Here is a 21,836-nt window from a genome sequence, read left to right as displayed (position 1 = left end):
ATTAACGCTTTTTTTAAAAAGGATTTATTAATAAGGGTTTAAAAAAGTTATTTAATAAGTTTATAACGTATTAATAAAGCTATTATTAATATAATTAGATTATAATTTAGATTACTTAATATACTAGAGATTAGCGCTATTAAATAAGCTAATAAATATAATATAAATAAAATTAGTATAATAAAAAGTAAAGAAGCTAATAAGTTAGTCTTAAGTATAATAAAAGCTATAGTAATATAAAAAAAAGAGCTTAGTTTACGTACTTAAGTAACGATTATTAAGTATATTTTTATTAATAATAGATTTATTAAATTACTAGTTATTTATAAAAAAAAGATAGTATAATAGTAATAGTTTTTATTTTAACTTAACCCTTATATATAATAATTTTTTTCTAGTTTTATAAGTATTAAAAATCGACCTTAACGGGATCACGCTTTTAAAAGAAATTATGTAATATAATATACTTTTTAACTATATAATATGCATAATATATTTTAAATACGTACTTAACGTAATATAGTAATTTTAATATAAAAACTACTATTTAATTTAGGATAAGTAAGCTACCTTTTATATAGTAGTACTAGTTAAAAAGGTTAATAATAAAAGTTAGTTATAATAATTAGCTATAATAGTTAGCTATAATAATTAGAAACGGCCCTTAACTATAGATATTTTAAATTTTAATAGTAACGTAGAGGTTTCTAAAAAAAAGAGCTAAATAGGCTAATATTTATTACTTTATTATACTAAAGCTTATAAAGATTTCTTTTATCTTTATTACTTTTAATATTACCTAAAGCTACTCTCTTTTTAAACTAAATAAATTTACTAAATAAATTTACTAAATAAATTTACTAAATAAATTTACTAAATAAATTTACTAAATAAATTTACTAAATAAATTTACTAAATAAATTTACTAAATAAATTTACTAAATAAATTTACTAAATAAACTTATTAATATATAAACTATTATTTAAATAGCTAATTAGATAACTAGTTAAGAAGTTAGCTAGTTAAAATACTACCTTAATAAGAACTTAAAAATATCTATTAATAAGTTTACCCCTCTTAGGCTAAGTACCCTTTTTAACTAGCTTAATACTATAATTATTATAATTAATATAAGTATATCCGAGGATTAATAAAGTACTTTTTAATAATACGGAATTTAGCTAAGTAATAGTACGAATATTATAAATAGCCGGACTAGTATAGATATTAAAATTTAATATATTAATATTAGCTTAGTTATAATAATTATAATAAACGGGCCGGAGATATATAGGGTTAAAATAATAAGCTAGTGCCTTAAATAGCTCCTATAAGACCCCCCGAATAATAATAATACTTATATAAAAGAACGGATTATATTAGACCTAGCTACTTACGTAAGTTAGTACTAAGAGGTCTTGTGCGTATTAAAATAAGTAAAGCTCGCTCTATAAGTAATTAGAAGTGGTAGAAGGTTAGGAGCTATTAATAAAAGGGAGATAATAGTCGAGTTAGTTAATTTTAGTTAGTAGTTAAGTATAGAGCGTATTATACCTAGTTTTCTCTAATACGTAATATACGGTATGGCCCTGGCGGATTACTCCGTCGGGGGGAACTTAACCTTTATAATAATTAGAAGTTTATAATAATAAATAATAGCTAGATAACTAACGAGACTACTCTTTACTAATTAAAAAAAGTATTCTTATTATAAACTAAAACCCCCCTTATTAGGGGGCTTAGTAAGCTAAACTAACCTTAACTATTAATATTAAATAGCTATAAGAGTTATATAATAATAGAATTTATATAAAAGTACTATAAAAATAACGTTTACTTATTATTCTTATTACTATATACTTTTTATATCCTCTAGCTATTAAATATAGCTATTTTTAATTTTATTAAATTTTATTATAAAAAGGAGCTTAGTAAGGAGGATATAATAAATAATTTTATTATTATTAAAAAGCGGTATTTTTTAAGCTATTACTAGCTTACTTATTTAATTAGTTTAATATTATTAAATATACGAAGTAAGTAGAAAATAACTAAACTATAATTACTTAATATAACTAACCTATTTTTTAATTTAATAATCCTATTTATATAAATTATACTATTTAAAAGGGGTATAGAAGTTAAGTAAATAATTAATAATACTAAAAAACTACTTAACTAAGTATTAATAATTTTTATTATTAACTAGTTAATTTTTAAAAAAGTTAGCGAGCTTAATAACTATTTAAAGCTATTTATAAAACTTAATTTAAATAATACTACTTAACGACTATTATTTAAAAAAATAAAAAAGGTATTTAGTAAATAGGCTTATTACTTAGCTATATCCTAATATTAAATTCGATTTTTAAAAATAAAAGTTAAGTATATAAAGTTTAAAAAAAAAGAGTATATTAATAAACTTAAATACTAAGTTTATAAGTATTTAGGATATATAAAAAGCTTAAGAGGACTTTAATAACTATTTAATTAGTCCTAATTAACTTATAGGGGTCGAGTTACTTAGTAAGAATAATAATTATATTATTATAGTAGTAGAAGGTAATTAAATAATTAATTATAATTAATATCGATATTTTAAGACTATGTTATTAGGGTGGGCTAAAAGTGGGTGGTTTGACTTATTAAAGAAAAGCTCCCAAGCAGACGGACTTAGGATTGTCAAGATATCGGGACGAGACAGGTTGTCGATTGGTTTCCATGAGCATATCTGACATGTACTCACCTCGTAAATTTGCGGCCTAGCATGAAGCAGAAGTTGCAGTGTCTCGATATTTGCGAGTCGTCCAGAGAAGGATAATCATGCTGTCATCCTTTCGCGGAAGAGAGGGGGATGACCCAGGGTTGTGTAGATCTTTGCTGGTGGTGTAACCCCAATCTCCCCTTCTACGTACAAGCCATGAAAAATGCGGAGGGTAGCAACCCCTAATGCGCCCTCTCTCCACGTGCGGGGCCCCGCACACTTACACGCGTGGCATGTAGGTAGGAGTAAGCATAATGAGATCCGTAAGCTATGATTGAGGACCTCATTGGGAGGGGGAGGCACATTCTCATTGTCCAGTAATACGAGTATACAAGACCGGACTCAATTCAGATCTCGGGTCAAAGAGTGACGGAGCTAAGAAGGTTATGGATGTTTATGACAGTCGTGTTGTATTTTCTTGCGGGGGGCTTGATCCAATAACCATGTAATTGGATGTCTTAGACTTCACCATATTTTACTATTTAATCCCGTTCTGAGCTCCGAGGACTAGAATTCGAAAACCAACCCCTTGGACAACTTTTCTGTGCCTCCTTACTAAGCTGAGCTGCCTCTCTGAATCAATTTTGTCACTTACCAGACATCATCACCGAGATGAAGACGTCCAATATTCTAAGTTTCCTAGGCCTCTTTCTCGTCAGCGCATTCGCTGTTCCAAATCAGAATTATGTTGATTGGAAGACCTTCAAGGCCAATGGAGTCAACCTCGGTGGCTGGCTAGTTCAAGAAGCCGTCCTAGACGCCGGATTCTGGAGTCAGTACGGCGGCAATACCACCGACGAGTGGGGATTTTGCGTCCGTCTTGGCTCGCAATGTGGCCCGGTCCTGGAACGACGCTATGCAACCTATTTCCAGCCCGCCGACATTGACAAGCTCGCCAAAGCTGGTGTCACCATCCTCCGCATCCCGACACACTACGCTGCTTGGATCAAGGTTCCTGGCTCCCAATTATACACCGGCAACCAAGTTCAATTCTTGAAGAACATTGCGACATATGCCATCACAAAGTACAATATGCACGTCATCGTCGATGTTCACTCCTTACCAGGTGGGCTCAACGGGCTGGGTATTGGAGAGAAGGACGGCAACTATGGGTGGTTCAACAACGAAACTGCCCTGGAATATTCATACCGCACCATAGATGCCGTCGTTCAGTATGTTCAAACCTCCGGGTTTCCTCAGTCATACACCATTGCACCCCTGAACGAGCCAGTGGACAACCGCGACTTCTCCAAGTTCGGTACGCCGGATGCACTTAGCATCAATGGTGCTGCTTGGGTTGCAAAGTTTATCAACGGAGTCCTCTCCCGAGTCGCAGCTCTCAACCCGAAAATTCCAGTCATGGTACAAGGCAGCTTTCGTCCCGAGACGTTCTGGTCGCCGTATTTCCCTTCTGACGTAAACATCGTTTTCGATTCCCATCATTACTACTTCGCCGGCAGACCAACCACATCCGACAACATACCGACTTTCATCTGCGAAGATGCCAAAGGGTCTATCAGCGATGGGAAATTTCCCGTCTTCATCGGCGAGTGGTCGATTCAGGCTCTCAGCAACAACACCTTTGCCAGCCGGGCCAAGAATCTGAATGATGGGCTTTATGCTTGGTCCAAGTATACCCAAGGAAGCTCATATTGGACCGCCAAATTTTCTGGGACCGACCCAGTCAATGGTCAAGGAACTCAGAGCGATTATTGGAATTATGAAACTTTCATTGATTTGGGCATCATCGACCCAGCGTCTTCTGTGGGATTTTGCCCCTAGCCTTGAGGAATTCCGAGCCAATGATTATTTGACAACACGCGAAGCAGCACGATAAACCCTTTCGAATTTGATTGACTCATCCATAGCGTAGTGGCTATTGTGCTCGGCATTCGCATGCCTGAAAAAGGTCATACCTGCCTCGTCGACTTCTCATGTTCCCGAGAAATTCTTGAATATTAGCTAGAAACGAATTCAATACATGATCACTAGGCCGTTTTCAATGATCTAACATGCTCGTTGAGGCAACTCTGATCAAGACAGCCTACAGGTTGAAAACTAAGGGTTATGTATTTTCCGGTGAATTGAAGCTTTTGACTATACCCACGCCGCTCATCCCTTTGTTCTAAGTATGATCCTTCGTGTTTAGCTGCTTGACCAAAGTCGTCGTATGAGCCAACAACGACACATACTGAAGAAGACTTCATTTACCCTTCTTATGAGCCTCAATCTTCTTCTTGAACAGCTCAGACATGAACTTCATCCGCATCCACTCAGGCATACAATCAAAGAGTACCAACTGGACTGCATGTTTGAACCAAGGCGTCATTTCCAGCATGCCCCTTTGAGTTGCTCTGCCCGCTCTCTTCAAGGCGGCCTTGGCGAATTCTCTGCCGTCTGGTGAACCCGGTGCCATGGCTACAGCGTTCGACTGCGTCTTCACGTCGCCAACCACAAGGCAAAGCACATCGACCTTCTTCTTTTCGGCTTTCATCTCCCTCGCGATGGCGTTGCTGAAGGAAGAAACAAAACCCTTAGTTCCAGAGTACACGGCCACGCCAGGCATTCCCATTCTGCCGCCGGAGCTGACGTTGAGCATCAAAGAAGGACCATTCTTGGCGAGGATTGGGAGCATAAGTCGGGTCAACTGTGCCATGAATCGCGCGTTGAGGTTGATGGTGCCGTCCACCTCTTCGCCAGTGAAGTCTTGCAGATGCCAGATCGCCGGCGGCCGAGCGGACACACCTCCAACGTTGTTGACCAGAACAGTGATTTTCAAGTCATCCATGTTGTCGACAGCAGCCTGCACCTTTTCGGGTGTGCTGGTGATGGCATCGACCTTGAGGATGCGGACGGCGATCTCGTCCTTGTGTCGACGGAGACACTCCGATTCGATAAGAGCGCGGGCGTCCTCCAGTTCGTCTTCGTTGTTGCCCAGTAAGACGATATTAAAGCCTTGAAGCGCGAGTTCTTGCGCACATCCCAGTCCGATGCCTGCGGAGGCGCCGGTCACGAGTGCCCAGGACTCATATGAGCCCTTCCTCTGATATTTTTTCAATGACACAGAAGGAAGAATCCATATCGCAATGGCGTCGTAGAATTTGTAGGCAGAATAGAGAATCCAGATGAGGCCGATGGCCTGCAGAGTCTGCTCAAGCATGATGGTGGTTGCTGAGCTCGATGAGTTGTCGGAGGAGCTGCGATGGAGTTGAAAGAAGAAAGCCGCAGGTTTCAATTAGGATGAGACGAAAGTCTTTCAGCGGGAACTTCCAGGAGGGCTATCGCCTAATCACTCGCTAACGCGTCTCCGCTATGCTAGCGGCGTGGGGACAAGACCGTGCCCGGCCCGAGCATTGACTGTCATCGTGCACCTCATCTGATGTTAACAAAGCGTGTTCGGAGTCAAGTCAAGAGAAACGACACTCGACTTGTATTTGGAGAGCTCGCCTTTTATCGGAATATGCCGACCTTAGCTCCCTGACTCAATGATTTCAGACACCGGCCCAGATGATCTATCGTGTAGGGAATACTTGGTGTTTTACTACCTAGTTCAAACCAGGATACGCAGCTAGGCTGGTATTTACGCAGACGCATCTCCTTCTCCTTGTGGGATCGATAGTGCTGCCTTGCCGATGATCTCCTTGAGCTCGTCCTTCAGCGTCTGTCTGAAACTTTTGTCTTTGAAGCAATACATGATTGACAGCAGCGCGTGGTACTTCATCGCGTACACAGCGTTTCTACCGTCAAAATCAGCCGTGGGCTCAGCTGCAGGTATTCGCTTGAGGTATTCGCGAATACACGGTTGACCAAGCTTGTATCTTGGGTTTCGGCAGATGCCCAAATCGGCTAGAAAATCCCTCGGGGTTAACCCATGAAACCACAGGATCTCTACAGCCTTGAGAAATCTTATTACTGACCCTCGTTGTGTCCCCAAAATGCACAGGCGTCAAACACACATAATCCATTTGAGGATTTCTTCGGCTTGATATTCCCAGGCCATAGATCAGAGTGAATGAGGCAGGGCATGACAGATCGTCCTTCTCTTTCAAGTGGAGCAAGGTATCTCGAGATCACTTCGTGGAGAAATATCATCTTGAGCGCTGTCAACTCATCGTCCATGCCATGAACGCGGTCGTCCTGGTCGAACAGACCCTTCATCTGCTGTCTCCAGAATGATTCCCAAGAAGAGTTCCACGAGTTGTTGACTGGAACATTGGCAAGATGAGTAGTGACATGAAAGCCGAATTTTCTAGTTGAGCTTTTCCCCATGCTGTTAGCATGGAGATCCCACACAGAAGCCGCCCAATCCCCAGGGCTGGGGGGGTCTTCTCTCATTTCCACGAACTGGCTGAGATAGAAGTGCGTGTTTGGATCGATGGTGTATGTTCCCCAACCGATGGGCTTTGGGACCTGGCCTGGAGAAAAGGTGTATAGAGCCTGTTCAGCTTCGAATGTGCCTCTCATCATGTCCATTCCAATTGCACCACGCGCACCCTACGCGAGAGTGAGAACTAATTTGGTCCAAATGGGAGTCCATTAATCACCTTCTTGAAGTACTCTTTCATGGTTCCATCTTCCAGCTGAACCACAATCTGAACCGTGGCCACCCAAAGACTATGGCCTGATGGTGCCACTTTGAGTACACTACAGCCTGTTGGAAGCTCTGTTATGATGTCAAGGCGTGAGCACACTGAGTTCGAACCCGGACCTAGCAAGGTTGAAAAGAAGGTACACACTAGCAAAAACAGCGTCATCAAGCTCACAGCCTTCGCCTGCATGCTCTGCCTGGTCTAGGTATCCGCTCTCCATGCTTGGTGGAGGTGTTGAGGAGCTGGTTAATTAGGTTCGGCTCGGAGTCTAACGCGGGGTAGTGGCTGACAAAAGGAGTAGCCAGGGAGAGGTCCAATCCTCGCCATCCTGTAGCCGCCCGGCTCCTTACGCGTGTGGTTCCCGCGAGCCCAATCACGTGGGGGCAAGAGAGACCCTGTCCAGTCGCCGGTATCTTCGCAATTGCTGTATCTTGAACCTCAACATGAGAAGCGACTCTCTGTTTCTCTCGTTCATTGCCAAGTTTCCGGCATCCTGGTTCTACATGCAGTCTTGATGGTCGTTACTGGCGCCATGTCGATTGACAAAAGCCCTTCGTCATCTGTATGTGCGCCCTCATCCGTGCTAGTATCTTAGATCCCGTTCTCCATCCCCCGCTTAATTCGGTAGCTCGAAGCTAATGTTTTCGTCGTACCAGCTGGCTGGTATCACTGCTGAGCCGCCGTCACTCTCTCGTAATCTCGGAAGTGATGAAACTCGAGTTCGTGCGCCATCCTTCGGCCCGCTACAACACCGGTTACGGAAGCTTAGCACGCGTCTCTCTCGGTCATCGAGATCCGACAGCTCATGCAGTATTCAATCACTTTCTGCTGCTGATATAAAGGGAGCCCTCGGTCTGAACTTGCTTCATGCGCCCTCGGAACCAGCAATCGACTTTGTGTTCGTAGGTTTTTGAGGAAGATGGAACGACTCCATGTGGCAGGACTGATACTTGGTTGTTCAGATTCACGGTCTGGGTGGGGGATCGAGGAAAACATGGAGTCATTCAGCCGATATTGGCATGTTTTGGCCTAGAGACTGGCTGCCAAATGAGGCCGGCTTCAAACACGTCCGCATTCATAGCTTTGGGTACAACTCAGACTGGACAACACGGAAGGACAGCCGATTAACAGTCCATGACTTTGGACAAGCGTTGCTTGCCGATCTTCACAACTCCCCTTGCCTTCGCAAGAATGGCGATGTCAGTCAGCCTCCTGCATACATGTATCTACCGCCCATGGCTAATACCAACCTAGACACCGATTGTGTTCATATCTCATAGCATGGGTGGCTTGGTGGCCAAAAAGGTGTGTCTGAGAGGACTTCATATCCCGAACTGGTAACAACGTACTGATATTCTTCAGGCGTACCTCATAGCCACGCGTGATCCGAACTACGAAACTATCGGGAAGAGGATCCATACTATGTTATTCTTAGGCACGCCTCATCGCGGAGCTGATTCTGCAAGTGTCGCGAGATTGGTCCGTCAGTCGGCTGGGTACGGCTCAAAGGCGTTTCTAGATGATTTGATTCCCGGCAGTGGAACACTAGATGTAAGTCAAATCATCGGCTCCTCAACGTGCCTAAAAGCAAATATCTCACATACTTCAACACAGCAAATCAACGACGAGTTTAGACATATTTGCCACAATATTAACCTCTGGTCTTTCTTTGAGAGTTTGCCAACGAGTTTCGGCCCCACATCATCCTTAATTGTCGAAAAGGAATCTGCCGTCCTTGGTAGGCAATGCTTTCACGTCCAGCTACGCATGTTCGTCATCCTTGTTCATTTTCTGACAATAGCTTTTGGCTTCCTCAGGGTTACCGAGAGAACATGTTCAGTATCTTGAGGCCGATCACCGACAAATGTGCAAATTCGATTCGCCAAGCAATCCGAACTATTTGACTCTACAACGAGCCTTCAAAACCATAGTCGAAGAGATCGGGACTGTCAGTGAGCCGATCCTTGGAACCATAGAATTACTTTGTCTGTCAAGCTAATCAATATTCACTCCTTCAGCTTTAGTCCAAAGCCAACAGGAACATAAATCCAAAATGCGAAAAATTGCTGCATTCCTGTGTATTGACCAACGGCCGGACGCAGTTCTTCTTGCTATAAACGAGAAGCAGCACCTCGGATCCTGTACGTGGTTGACAGATAGTGATAGATTCCAGAAATGGATCGATGGGCCAATCGGTCATTGGGCCGACAAAGAGTCATTGTCAGAGCCTTCTAGAGATCTAGAGTCTAAGCGTTTATGGCTCAATGGCCGCCCCGGGACCGGGAAGACTATCGCTGCCGGCCATGTAATCCGACATCTCCAATCTCGCAACCTTGACTGCAGCTTCTTCTTCTTCAGGCACGAGGAAACTTCTTCCTCCACTCTAGCCCTTTTGATGAGATCCCTAGCATTCCAAATAGCCGATTCAAACTTTGAGGTGCGCCAGGCTCTGGCTTCTATGGCCGAGGACAACAGAACCCTCAAGTTTGAGGATCACTATTTGCTCTGGGCAACTCTTTTCAACGAATGCATTTTCAAAGCAAAATTTGACCGGCCTCAATTCTGGGTTATAGATGCGATTGACGAATGCTCCTCCGAAGACCTACCTGGCTTGATTTCCATGCTGTCCCACATGGAACAAACGTTACCCATCCGAGTCTTGGTTACCAGCAGACCTGGTGGGCAAGTTAGGCGGTATTTAACACTGGAACGCACGGATTTTGTGGAGATCGTCACAGGCGAAGAGGGTTCGCTTAGAGACATCGAAGTGTTTGTTGAAGCCATGTTTCTTCAGACATATGATGCTGATCAATACGATGGCATACAGAATCTTGTCGCCGATGTTCTGACAAAAGCAGATGGCAATTTCTTATGGACGTCCCTCACAGTAGCCCGTCTGGAGAATGCATACAGTGTAGAAGACAAGCAAGATGTTTTGCGACAAATTCCGCCGCAGATGGACGAGCTTTATTCCCGCACACTCGATTTGATATCCCAATCACCTAGCGCTGAGCTGGCCGAATGTGTGTTGAAGTGGGCGATTTGTTCGCCAAAATCGCTTCACATCAACGAGCTAGCCGAGGCTGTGAAACTCGATGTCGGGAAGACTTTAGCAGCCAATGGATGGGAGCTGGAGAGCATGACGGGACACCTCATTGTCGTGGATGGTCAGTCATATATTCGCGTCGCCCATCTAACGACATCAGCCTTCTTAAGCCAAGAGAGAGACAAGGGCTTCTGGATCGACACTGGGAAAGCGCATTCAGAAATTGCTGAAACATGTCTCGACCTGCTGTGCAGTTCGAATTTTGCGCCACCAAGAACGCATCGAGGAGTCGCAGCGGCCAGGATGCCTTCTCTTTCCCCACTATCAGAATATGCTGCACTGAGCTTCCCTTACCATCTCGCTCAAGCCTCCTCAGCCACTGGATCTTCGCTTCTCCTCCTAGCAAAGTTCTTCACTACAAATGTCCTGACCTGGATTCAACGAACAGCTACAGCTGGGAACCTGTGGACCTTGCAGCTCACTGCACAGAGGCTCAAGACATACCTGGGCCGCCTAGCCAGATGTCAATCTCCTACCAGCACGGAGTTCCACACTATCGCAACATGGGCAAATGATATCTACCGCATCCTCGCCGTATTCCATTCTATTCTTCTCACCTCTCCATCTTCAATCCATTTTCTCATCCCGCACTTCTGCCCTCCCAAGTCGATGATTGGGCAGATCTTCGCAAAATCAACCAAGCGACTTCGAATTGCTGGTCCGAGAGAAGAAGATTGGAACGACAGATTGACGGGATACATATTCTCAGAAGAGGCGTATGCAATCGCCTGCTGTACTCGCCTACTGGCTGTTGGTCTTGCCAGCGGAGAGATCAGATTATTCCACCTTGCTGGGTCGGGGGCATTCGATGCAGCTGCTACATTGAATCACGGGAAGAGGGTTCGTCTGCTTGCCTTCAACCGAGCTTCTTCAGTACTAGTCTCATGTAGTTCTCGAAACCTACAAATATGGGACACCCACCGGTCTCCAGAACCTATCAGGCTATCTCCCGTTTGGTCACGAACTATCGACTTCACTCCAGGATCAATTTCATTCGACCATGACGAAGAAATGATAATTCTTTCCAATCCTCATGGTACCTCTTTGGTGATTTACGATATCAAAGATGGAAAAGAAGCAGAGCGGAAACTTTTGCATGCCCCCTCGGTCTGGGACTCAGACTCGTCGGATGAAAACGATAACAAACTTGGTTTATGGACACCAGCAATGCAGATACGACTCGACTCGGACCACAAGCTTGCAACGTTATCTTACAGACATGCTTCAGTCTCAATCTGGGACTTGAATACTTGTGTCTGCGTCGGCAACTTTGAGAAAGACAATTTCAACTATGTTTACGCTACCTCACAAGTTCTGGACATGGTGTTCAATCCAATTGCTGAGGTCGAGCTGCTAGCAATATCATACATGGACGGCGACGTGGTAACTTGTAATCCATGGACACAAGACCAAGCAAACAAGTATCACCTGCAAACATTGCTATCTGCTCTATCCACTAGCTCCGATGGCAGGGTTCTCGTAGGTGCTGCAGAGGACGGAGGCATCTACCTTTTCCTCTTTGAGACCTTGCAGCCAATTTACCACATTCAACTACCAGGAGATCAACTAAGAATCAAAGATATCGCATTTTCAGCAGATAATCTCCGTTTTTACGACATCCGGGGGCAATGCTGCAACGTCTGGGAGCCGATTATCCTCCTTTCCAAAGAGGAGTACGATGACGACTTCCTAGAAATTTCATGTTCCAGAGAAGAAGTTTCCCTTCCGGAAATAAAAGCATCCCGTTCTCATGTGTATCAGTGGGGAGAAAGCATCACGGCCATCGAGCCAGCCAACGACATGTTACTCGTCGGGCGCCAGGATGGCACAATTGATGTCAGTGATCTGACCACCGGCGAGATGGTCGAGAAGCTCCGGATTCACGATGCATTTGCAGAGATAAAATCATTAGACTGGAACGAAGACACGTGTACGCTTCTCAGTATCGACACTACTTGGCGTCACATTGTCACCAGAGTTACTTCCCTGGGGAGTGGACCTGGAGCACAACTTACTTGTTTGCTCAACCGCAGAGGTGATAGTGATACATCTCAGATAATCCTGAGTCCAAAAACCGAATCACTGCTGGTCTGTACACATTCAAGTGCGACGTTAATTGCTCTCAACGGCACTGTCATGGGAGAGGAGAAGGATCTCAAGGGAGCCTGGTGGTTGAAACATCCATCGAATTCTTCCCATCTACTCGCCTTTCGAGACAACCATTTTCATATCTATGAATGGTGTAATCTGAAGAGAGTGTGCAAGGGAATCAACCTATCTCCGAGCCCCCAAATCCAAGTTACAAAGGGTTGTCCTTCATGGATCAGCAGCAAAGGCTCTGGCTACTTAGCCCAGGGCCTTTTCAACGCGACGGAGCTAACTAGCGGCATTATCGCCGTCGAAGCTTCCAAGATTACACCCTCAACAGAGGTGATTCCGACTCGGAGTTTACATATTACATCTACGTCTCTACAATCAGTGATTGGATGTATTAAATCGAGTCTGCTTTTCCTCGATACAGCCGGATGGATTTGCTCAACCAGCCTCAACTACATGGCAGATGCGCAACATTTCACGCGACACTTTTTTATACCACTAACATGGCGTAGTGAGGCTGATGCCGTGATCAAGATTGTTTCAAAGACAGCGATTGCGTTCGGAAGAGGGGAGCATTTGATGATATTTCATGGGTTTTTGGAGTTCGAGGAAAGGATACCGATATAAAATTTAGGGAGGCAGTAAATGGTGCTCTTTCTATTGAATGAATCGTCATAATTCCCACTATATGCAATGGACTTATGTGTTACGTTTGCCAGGGTAGCATCCGTAGAGTCTCGAGAACTGTGCCATCGCTTTGCAGCACGTTGACGTAATTAATGCCAACCACCATTTTCCTTGTCACCTGACGTATAATTACCGAATTCGTCAGTCCCCATAGGCTAAAACGGCTCTCTTTGAACAAGATAAGTGCGATAGGGGTTGTTTGAGCAGAGTTCAACCTCCCCTATTGTACTATTTCTTTGCATGAAACGCCAAAAAACATGACCAGAAGACTGAAATAAATGATTCCGGGTCAGTAAGAATTCTTTTTCAATCCATTCATCACGATTAGCCACAAGAAGCGGTATTTACATCATCTACAGCATTCAAGATGGCTGCCACCGAGTCATCAGAAATGCCAGTCAAGCAAACCCCCAGCGACGACAAAGAAATAGCACCGTTCGTCGAAATAGCGCCAGAAGAGCCGCATTCAATATTCACAACTAGCGAGAAGAGGTGGATTAGCTATGTTGCTTCCTTCGGCGCCATGTTCTCCACCTTGAGCAGTTACATCTACTTTCCAGCTTTAGTCCCTATGGCTGTTGATCTCAACGTCTCGGTTGCGCTGATCAATCTCACCGTCACCTCATATCTGATAATAGCGGGCATCGCACCGGCCTTCATGGGCGATATCGCCGATCAAGGTGGTCGGAGGCCTGCATACACCCTCATGTTCACTCTCGTCGTTGCGTCAAATATTGGATTGGCGCTGCAGAATTCGTACCCTGCTCTACTCATTCTACGTATGGTGCAAAGCGCTGGAGCATCTGGTAAGTATACGACACTGTCGTAACTCATTATGTACCACATAGCTGAGTCAATGACAGGTTCATACGGCGCAGCATATGGGATTGTTGCAGACATAACAACAGTTGATGAACGTGGGTCTTATGTAGGGTCTATGCTCGTTTTGTAGGTCGATTCTTAAGAACATCTGCTAAGCCGCTTATTCTTTGGTCAACTTCCTTGTCATTTTTTGCTGATCAGATTGATAAAGTACCAACGCTGCTCCAAGTTTTGGTCCGGTCATCGCCGGGCTACTCACGGAGAAGCTGAGTTGGAGATGGATATTCTGGTTTCTGGTCATACTGACTGGCACTTACCTGCTCCTCATCATCATTCTACTTCCGGAGACACAACGTCAAATCGTAGGGAATGGGAGTTTAAAGGCCCACAGGATTCATAGAAGTCTGTTTGACTTTCTCACCCGGGACCGAAAGATCAACTCGGTGGGGCAAGTTCAAGGACTTCAGGATGGCAAGCGGCGATACCACATCCCCAACCCCTTCAAGTGCATTACGATGTTGTTTTCCAAAGGCAACTTTAGCGTCATCCTGATAGGTTCTATAACCTATGCAGTCAAGATGACATTGCAAAGCTCACTGTCAGCTCAGTGCATTGATGTCTACAAGTTGAATTATCTAGAAGCAGGGCTCATTTACCTACCTTCAGGGGTAGGAGGTGCGATAGCGTCATATACAACAGGTCCGTAGTACATGGACGCCTCATTCTTGTACAGCACGACTTGAACATCACCTTGACTGACGGGTTGGCAGGCAAACTTCTAGACAAAAACATCCAGAGGGTATCCATGAGGCAAGGACGAGACAGCCGATATCGTCGAGGTGATGACATATCGGACTTTCCAATCGAAGAGGTACGGCTTGCGGGGATCTACATGCTAGTTGCTCTAAGCTCAGTTACCACCGCAGGCTATGGAGTGAGTCTCATGCAAGAATCGGTATGTAGTACACCACAGACTGGTCTCCGGCTTGGGTAAGGTGCCCTCAGCTGGCGACCTCCCGAAATTAGGGCCTTATTGACCGTACCAGCACATTGCCGTTCCTTTGGTGATGCAATTCATCAGCGGTGCCACCACCTCGAGTATATTCACAGTCAGTGCAAATTTCCGAGTCAACTGCCACGTTTCACAGTTCTCAACTCATCGCCTTCAGGTTTGCGGCACCCTTCTGACGGACTTGAACCCCAAAGCATCAGCAACAGTCCAGGCGTCGTACAATCTTGTACGGTGCATTGGAGCGGGCGCTGCCATCGCGGCTCAGCAACCCTTGACAAACGCCACGGGCTTGGGCTGGAGCTTTGGCATATTTTCACTAATTATGTTGTTCGCAGCCCCGTTGGCCATGTTGCTCAGGAAGAAAGGTCTAAGATGGAGGGTATCCCCGAAAACCTGACCCTGAGGGAGAGTCAGACTATGAAATGTTTTGTTCTGCATTGCCAACTTTCAGTGAGAGCTTCTCGGATCTTCGATCTGGGACAAGCAGACTTCGATTGCTCACCAATGGGGCAGAGAAGATGTGCCTCGTAGGGTTCATGTTATCATCGGTCATGTAAAGGCCCCGCTGCTTGACTGGGACGTCTGCTTAGCCCCCGCGATGACCGTTGAAAGCCACAGCCACATCTACACCTCAGCTTCCCGCCCCCCCTCCATTCGTGAGGTCAAAGAGATCGAAGCTACCGGCCGTTCTATTCGACATAGGCGAATTATCCGTTGCGACCGAGGTCTGCACATATCAACACAGATTAAATGACTCCGCGTCCGCGTTCCTGCAACTTCAGCACAAAGTGACAGAGCCGCGTTGATAACATGGTAATTAGTATATAGACTTGGCAACTCAGGAGGCTAAGCTAACCTCAACCCAGACCCACATACCTCCCATCTCCTCGGCACTTTCTCCACCCAACCCAGCGATTCCAGTCACTGCATTCAAACTCACCTTCTCCATCAAGAAGAGCAAGCAAACAAACATCAGGTCCCATCCTCGGGTTTTCAAGCGGACATATAAGGGGTCAAGCGCAGAAGATCAACATCTCGCCAGACATTACGTCGCCCCGACCTAAAATCATCGTGAGTGGCCAACTACAAGGATCCTACGTGGAGCTTGGTCTAATACCCAACGTGGAGCCCTTCCCCCTGTTTCAAATCAACCAATTCTTTGAAGTAAGTCTTTTACACAATTTTGTGTGACTTACCTGGCCTTTACGGAATGCCAAGAGTATAACGGATTCGGGGACTTGTGGAAGGGCGGTAGGGAGGGAAAGAGGATGGAGGGACTCGAAGACGGATCTAGAAGATTAGGATGGCGGCCGACAACGATGGGACTGCGATAAAGGTTAAGAGTTAGGAACAAGCTTGTCTTGAGGAGTTGTGCTGCAGCGCAGCAAATTCGCATCCCATTTGAAAGGCCACCCAGCAGCTGTCAACAACTTGTATCTCGCTGCTTTTCTAACAAGGGGTCTGTGTCTCATGGACCCCGAAACCGATATCGTCTATGCCGAAGAAAGAGTAGTAAACAATGACAAGAAACGAAGTGAATAGCAGATAGCGGGGTCAAGCTCCCCGGATGCGGTGAATCAAACAGTAAACCAATGGCCGTGGCCATTTCTTTTCCTCCTTCTTCCGTCCGCTGCAACAGCTCAAAGTCTGTCGCGACCATGCTGTTGTAATCCAATGCCCAGAGTTATCCGCCGACCCCAATGTAATGATGCCAACACTCATGTTGAAGACAAAAAAGAGATAAAACCCGTGTTTCCCCAAACGCCGTTTGGTGTTGCGCCGACACCAATGATGCAATCGCCTAGTCCTCGCGTTCCCTTTCACTATCATCGCCGCTATCGGTGAGGTCGACTGCCTTGTGCGCTTCGGCTTCGGTCATCTCTCGCCATGTACTCCAGCTCAACATGCCGAATGCGATCATAATCATGACACCGCCGATGAGAGCTGCAGCGCTGAGTGGCTCGCCAGTGCGCAGCCAGTCGGTAATGGCAACGATGAAGATTGTCAGCAGACTGGCGACACTGGACAAAACAGGGCTCGTCAGACTGATCAAGACCAGGAAGCTGCCGGCAAAAGTCGCATTCATAACGACACTGCAGAAAAGCATCCAAGCCGTGTATCCCGTCGGCAAGTCAAATTTCTCAATACCAGTCCAGTGCAGAATGGGAAGCGGAATCCACAGCACCGTAAGCGTGAAAAGACCGATGCAGGAACCGAACGTGTTGGCGAAGATCATGCCGCGGTTAGGGCTACAGCCTTCAGGCGGGCAAGCATATCGCTTGTAAAGAACCTCGTAGAGACCGTAGAGGACGGATCCAACACCGATGATCAGATTGCCAGTGACACGGTTCCCGGCCGCCTGCTGATGAGCGGCATCGTCCTCGCCGGGACTAGTGTCACCGTATGCGACGATCAAAACACCAGCAATGGCCACGATGACGGCAAGAGACTTGTCGAGGCGTAGAGGCTCCTTCAGCAGCGGAACAGAGAAGACGTAGGCGAAGAAAGCAGAGCAGTTGTAGATGGCCGTCAAATCGGAGGGAGTTGTCAAGTTCACAGCGACATACCAGCTCAAGCCACCAATAGTCAGAGCAGACGTAACGAAGGCCGTGGTCTTGATGATATAAGTCCACGGGGAGACGCGGGGCTGCGGGCTGGGTCGTGCATAGTCGAGGTCCTGTCTCTGGACCATGACGGCGGTGGTGTGAAGCAGCTCAGTGTGTCGTCGCCAGAAGGATGCCCAAGAGACTTTGCGCTTATTGAATCGCAGGAACAGCAGCTGGACAGGCCACAGCATCACCCAGGAGCCATGGGTCAGGTAGAGCATGCAGTAAGCCTTGTCCCAGTGCAGTTCCTGCTGGATGTATGCTGACAACTCGGTCTGGATGACGAAGGATACTAAGCTGATAAGCAGGACGAAGGCCGCAATGATGTATTTTCTTCGAGCGTTCGCTGTGACGGTCGAGGGAGAGTGGGCTCGCATGGTCGAACCTCGAGAGAAGGCCGGTCGACTCGGGGTCAGCAAGGGGCTGGCTCCTCGAGAGCGAGTGGAATAGCTCCTGCCGCGGTGGTCGTCATCTTCGTCGTCCTTTGCGTTTAGAAGAGGTTGCCCGGAGCGGGAGTTGTGATTTCGAAGGAGGGGGGGACGTTGGCTGTCCATTTCGTCGTCTTGGTCGTCGTAATCGTGTTTGAAGTAGTCGTCGTCGGCGGATCGCAATGCATCAAATTCGGCCAGGCGCTGGTCGAGCCCGGGGCTCCGTCCAGGGCTGCTGGTACCACTACCGATATAATCTGAAATGTTGGAATCGCATGTGGTTGCGCTCAAGGGAGGGTTATGGGAATGATCGTGTCGCAAATGGGGGAGGTTGAGGGTTCCATCCGGCCCTGTGTTGAGTCTGGGAGGCATAAGAAGGGATAAAAGGAACGTAAGAATGGGAAGGGGGGGGGGGGGGGGACCAAGGGACAAAAAGGGTGGTACTGGGAGAAAGAGATAAGAAGCAGCAGAGTAATGAGAAGGGAAGTAGAAACAGAAAGAGCGAACTCAAATGATGTGGGAAGTAAAAGGGGAAAAAGGGGGGGGGGGGGGGGGGGGGGGGGGGGCACCAGGAGATAATAGCGAGAGTCTGAGAGAAAGAGATAAGAGAGACCGAGAAAGAGTAATGGTAAGGTACACAGAGAAAGGCTAATCAAGTGAAGGAGTGACTTGAACGGGGAAACCAATTGCTGCACAGGCAGAAAGCTGCAAGTTGGCTCGAGTAAGGAAGGAAGGGGTACGCAGTTGACGCAGTATGCGAGTCGAGTGCTTGTCGGGAATGGATCTGTACAGTTGGACACTTTTTTCGCTTTGGTAGGAGTGGAGAGTGGATACTACAGTAAACTGGCGCATGGAAGTTGCCAAACCCAGGCCTCGGGACGGGATGCAGGAAAATGCGGCGGACGGGCATACGGGATTGTGGGAATGCAATACCTTCCTTAGACACTTTCGCTTTACAATGGGGTGCGTACGGATACTTGCTGTCTCTTTGGTATCGTATCCCGTACTCACGAGGTATCTTCATCGCCCCGTGGTGGTGACGAGTGACATATCCATGACCCAGCAAGGTGACTTTTGATAGGGCCATCCCTACGCCGCCGAGACACAGCTAACTTGGCTTACTTGCTGCTTTCCGCTTGGCACCGGCCAGATTGGCGGGCATGAGCGGTTCGCGCGGAAGGGGTCTTCCCCCCATATTTTCCCCCCACTCTCCTCAGTCTCCTGCAATGCTGCACACGCAACACCTCCAACACTCAGCCCTCCAAACTTACGCAGCCTCTCCGTCGCTATCGCTCCCACACCGTTGTCTGTCCGTGATAATACTATGTACCTATGGTATCCGAACCAGAGGTTAGACATCTCGTCTGGTCGCGACTATCTTGCGCACCGTCGTCTCTGCCCTACCGTTGTACCAAATCAAGTACCCAGATACCACACCCTTCCGCCAATTCTCACGCACGTCACAAGTTGCGGTCAGGAGCAGAACGACAAGCCTGTCACCTGCGTCTGATAACTCTGGCGAGGTCAGCCTCTAACATGTCTTAGCGTTTGCCCGGCTATCATAGCTGCACCACTGCGGCGGTATGCATTCAACTTGAACTACCTTGCCACGCTTACCAACAACCGACGGAGGGGAAAGAGAAGAGGGCCTCAAAACGGCATTTCCCCTCGCCCCATGTTCCATCCTCCAGCCTGACGCCATCACGCATGGCGTCGCATGACTGGAAAGTCTGGCATTGGTCCCAGCTGCCACACCGACTAAAGCACACCCTCACATCCCGCGCCATAGATCGCTTCAAGAACAGGGTACATTCATGTGCCTCGATTTTGACATCTGATACAACCGTTTGCCCATTAACACCACAATGACTACAAAGAATCAAACTTTGCCCGTATTTACCACGGCAATTCTTCCAACCTCGCATCAGGTTTCTGCCCACTCATCGGACTTGAGCCCGATCACTTGGCCCCCTCGCCGAACAGCTTCTCCCGGGTGTTGTACTTGTACTCGAGGTCCAGGTGCCAGTAGTTGGTTGTGTCCGCCTTGGAAACAGCCCACGCCTGATCGAGTGCATCAACCACTGCCTTGGGAAGGGGACCCTTTTCGAGCTGGTTGAGGTTATCCTCGAGCTGCTGCACGCTCGAGATGCCAATGATAATGCCGTCGTTACCAGCATCTCCGGTCTTGAGACCCGAGTGGTGCACCGTCCAGCGCAGCGCCGTCTCAATCATGGTCAGCCCGTGCTCCTCCACCGCCTGTTCGATGATCTGAAGCGCCTTGAACGTGCTCTCGCGGAAGTAGCGCTTGCGGTAGTTGCCTCCCGTGCCGTGGTTGTCCGAGAAGCGGCCCTCCGTCGGAACGATGTCCTTTGACTTGATCTTGCCCGAAAACAGACCGCCAGCAATGGGGTTGTACACGACGAGGTCGAGTCCGTAACGGCGCAGAGCCGGGATCAGCTCGGGCTCGATGCTGCGTGTGATGACATTGTACATGCCCTGGTATATCGTCGGCCGGACCCAACCGTTGTACTTGGCTGTCAAGACCACTTCGGCCACCTCAAACGCGGTAAAGTTGCTGAGGCCTAGCCTCACGAACTTGCCTTGCTTGTGGAGCTTATCCAGAGCCTCAAGCGTCTCTGCGAATGGGGTTGCACGATCCTGTGAGCCACTATTAGTCACTATCCGAGACCATACTCAGGAACATAGTTCGTACCGCAGCATGGAGGTACAAGATCTATCAACGTATAATTAGCTTAACCCCTGACTAGATGGCCCTTTCATGTTCACTCACATCGACGGAATCGGTGCCGAGCTCCTTCAAGCTAGTCTCGACAGACTCAATCACCTTGTCCCCGGCATGATCGCCAGGCTGTCCGGGATATTGGACCTTGGTGGCGAGCGTCAAACCCCTCTCCTTCCACTTGGCCTCACGGGTAAAGGCCTCTTGCTTCCTGCCCACATACACTCGGGCTGTATCGACCTCGTTGTAACCGCGAGCCTGGAAAACATCGAGAGCCTTGTTGTACGTCTCGAGATCGGTAATTCGGGCACCGGCGGACTCATCAGGTCCGAAGGTCATGAGACCCAGGATGATGCGGTTCTTGGGGTTTGAAGCGATGAGAGGCATGGTGAAAGCTGGGGGATCCTTGAGTAAGACGGGTAAGGCAAGGTGGAGAGGAGCTAAACGCCGGGGATAACTATTTTGAGAAAGACGGACAAACCTTTAGACGTGTCTGGGAAATGGGAAGCGTCGAGATATTTATATAACTCTTTGGTCCGGTACGGGGATATCGCGAGAATGCCAATAATTTGCGTTCTCGAAGCGATGTCGTGATCAGATAGGCTCGACAAGCTGCTTCGAAGTGGGCTTCATAGGAGTCAGAATGCCATGGACCCCACCATCTTGGCGGGGTAGGTGAGATACGTGCGACATCTGAAGACGTCACGGCGCCGGTGCGGCCAGTGAGAGGGATTACTAATGGCGACCTGGCGGTAGAGCTGTAACTTTACCATGCCGAAACCCCCCCGTAATCGGATAGGAGTCAGCCAGTTACATGTTGAAGCTATGGCAAACATTCATTTCTTGGGGGTCTATTGGCAAACACTCCGGCCTTCCCTGGCGTTGTTTGTTCTGATAAGTCCGATAACTCCTACGCTGTTGTATGAAGGCGGTGATCTTTTCTCTGCAAGAAAATGAAACTTTGAGATGTATCGCACAAAGGTT

The 21,836-nt window shown here is 46.9% G+C and overlaps 7 protein-coding genes across 7 annotated transcripts; 3 read left to right on the top strand and 4 right to left on the bottom strand.

The window, feature by feature from the left end:
• Nucleotides 1-3,377: 3,377 nt before the first annotated feature.
• Nucleotides 3,378-4,547, top strand: CABS01_14291 (uncharacterized protein; the record flags this gene model as incomplete). The annotated part of the gene is made up of 1 exon (XM_060547631.1): nucleotides 3,378-4,547. One exon carries the CDS (start codon nucleotides 3,378-3,380, stop codon nucleotides 4,545-4,547), a length of 1,170 nt encoding a protein of 389 aa, XP_060393530.1.
• A 421-nt stretch (nucleotides 4,548-4,968) lies between these two features.
• CABS01_14290 (3-ketoacyl-CoA reductase) lies at nucleotides 4,969-5,925 on the bottom strand (the record flags this gene model as incomplete). Its single annotated transcript, XM_060547630.1, has 1 exon — nucleotides 4,969-5,925. One exon carries the CDS (start codon nucleotides 5,923-5,925, stop codon nucleotides 4,969-4,971), a length of 957 nt encoding a protein of 318 aa, XP_060393529.1.
• Nucleotides 5,926-6,345: 420 nt separating this feature from the next.
• Nucleotides 6,346-7,574, bottom strand: CABS01_14289 (uncharacterized protein; the record flags this gene model as incomplete). Its single annotated transcript, XM_060547629.1, has 4 exons — nucleotides 6,346-6,611; nucleotides 6,683-7,259; nucleotides 7,310-7,428; nucleotides 7,502-7,574. 4 exons carry the CDS (start codon nucleotides 7,572-7,574, stop codon nucleotides 6,346-6,348), a joined length of 1,035 nt encoding a protein of 344 aa, XP_060393528.1.
• A 312-nt stretch (nucleotides 7,575-7,886) lies between these two features.
• CABS01_14288 (uncharacterized protein) lies at nucleotides 7,887-14,196 on the top strand (the record flags this gene model as incomplete). The annotated part of the gene is made up of 10 exons (XM_060547628.1): nucleotides 7,887-7,916; nucleotides 8,011-8,256; nucleotides 8,317-8,553; nucleotides 8,609-8,659; nucleotides 8,717-8,905; nucleotides 8,969-9,092; nucleotides 9,172-9,306; nucleotides 9,373-12,390; nucleotides 13,604-14,050; nucleotides 14,108-14,196. 10 exons carry the CDS (start codon nucleotides 7,887-7,889, stop codon nucleotides 14,194-14,196), a joined length of 4,566 nt encoding a protein of 1,521 aa, XP_060393527.1.
• A 675-nt stretch (nucleotides 14,197-14,871) lies between these two features.
• CABS01_14287 (uncharacterized protein) lies at nucleotides 14,872-15,475 on the top strand (the record flags this gene model as incomplete). Its single annotated transcript, XM_060547627.1, has 3 exons — nucleotides 14,872-15,021; nucleotides 15,113-15,175; nucleotides 15,236-15,475. 3 exons carry the CDS (start codon nucleotides 14,872-14,874, stop codon nucleotides 15,473-15,475), a joined length of 453 nt encoding a protein of 150 aa, XP_060393526.1.
• Nucleotides 15,476-16,879: 1,404 nt separating this feature from the next.
• On the bottom strand, nucleotides 16,880-18,484 carry CABS01_14286 (uncharacterized protein; the record flags this gene model as incomplete). Its single annotated transcript, XM_060547626.1, has 1 exon — nucleotides 16,880-18,484. One exon carries the CDS (start codon nucleotides 18,482-18,484, stop codon nucleotides 16,880-16,882), a length of 1,605 nt encoding a protein of 534 aa, XP_060393525.1.
• Nucleotides 18,485-20,071: 1,587 nt separating this feature from the next.
• On the bottom strand, nucleotides 20,072-21,239 carry CABS01_14285 (aldo/keto reductase; the record flags this gene model as incomplete). The annotated part of the gene is made up of 3 exons (XM_060547625.1): nucleotides 20,072-20,770; nucleotides 20,826-20,846; nucleotides 20,904-21,239. The coding sequence occupies 3 exons, from the start codon at nucleotides 21,237-21,239 to the stop codon at nucleotides 20,072-20,074; spliced, it is 1,056 nt and encodes a 351-aa protein (XP_060393524.1).
• Between the last annotated feature and the right edge of the window lie 597 nt (nucleotides 21,240-21,836).

Source organism: Colletotrichum abscissum, assembly GCF_030869225.1.
Source record: "Colletotrichum abscissum strain IMI 504890 chromosome Unknown Scaffold_52.1, whole genome shotgun sequence".
Lineage (NCBI taxonomy): Eukaryota > Fungi > Ascomycota > Sordariomycetes > Glomerellales > Glomerellaceae > Colletotrichum > Colletotrichum abscissum.
The sequence above is the reverse complement of the archived record's forward strand: the minus strand, read 5'-3'. Positions and strand labels throughout refer to the sequence as shown.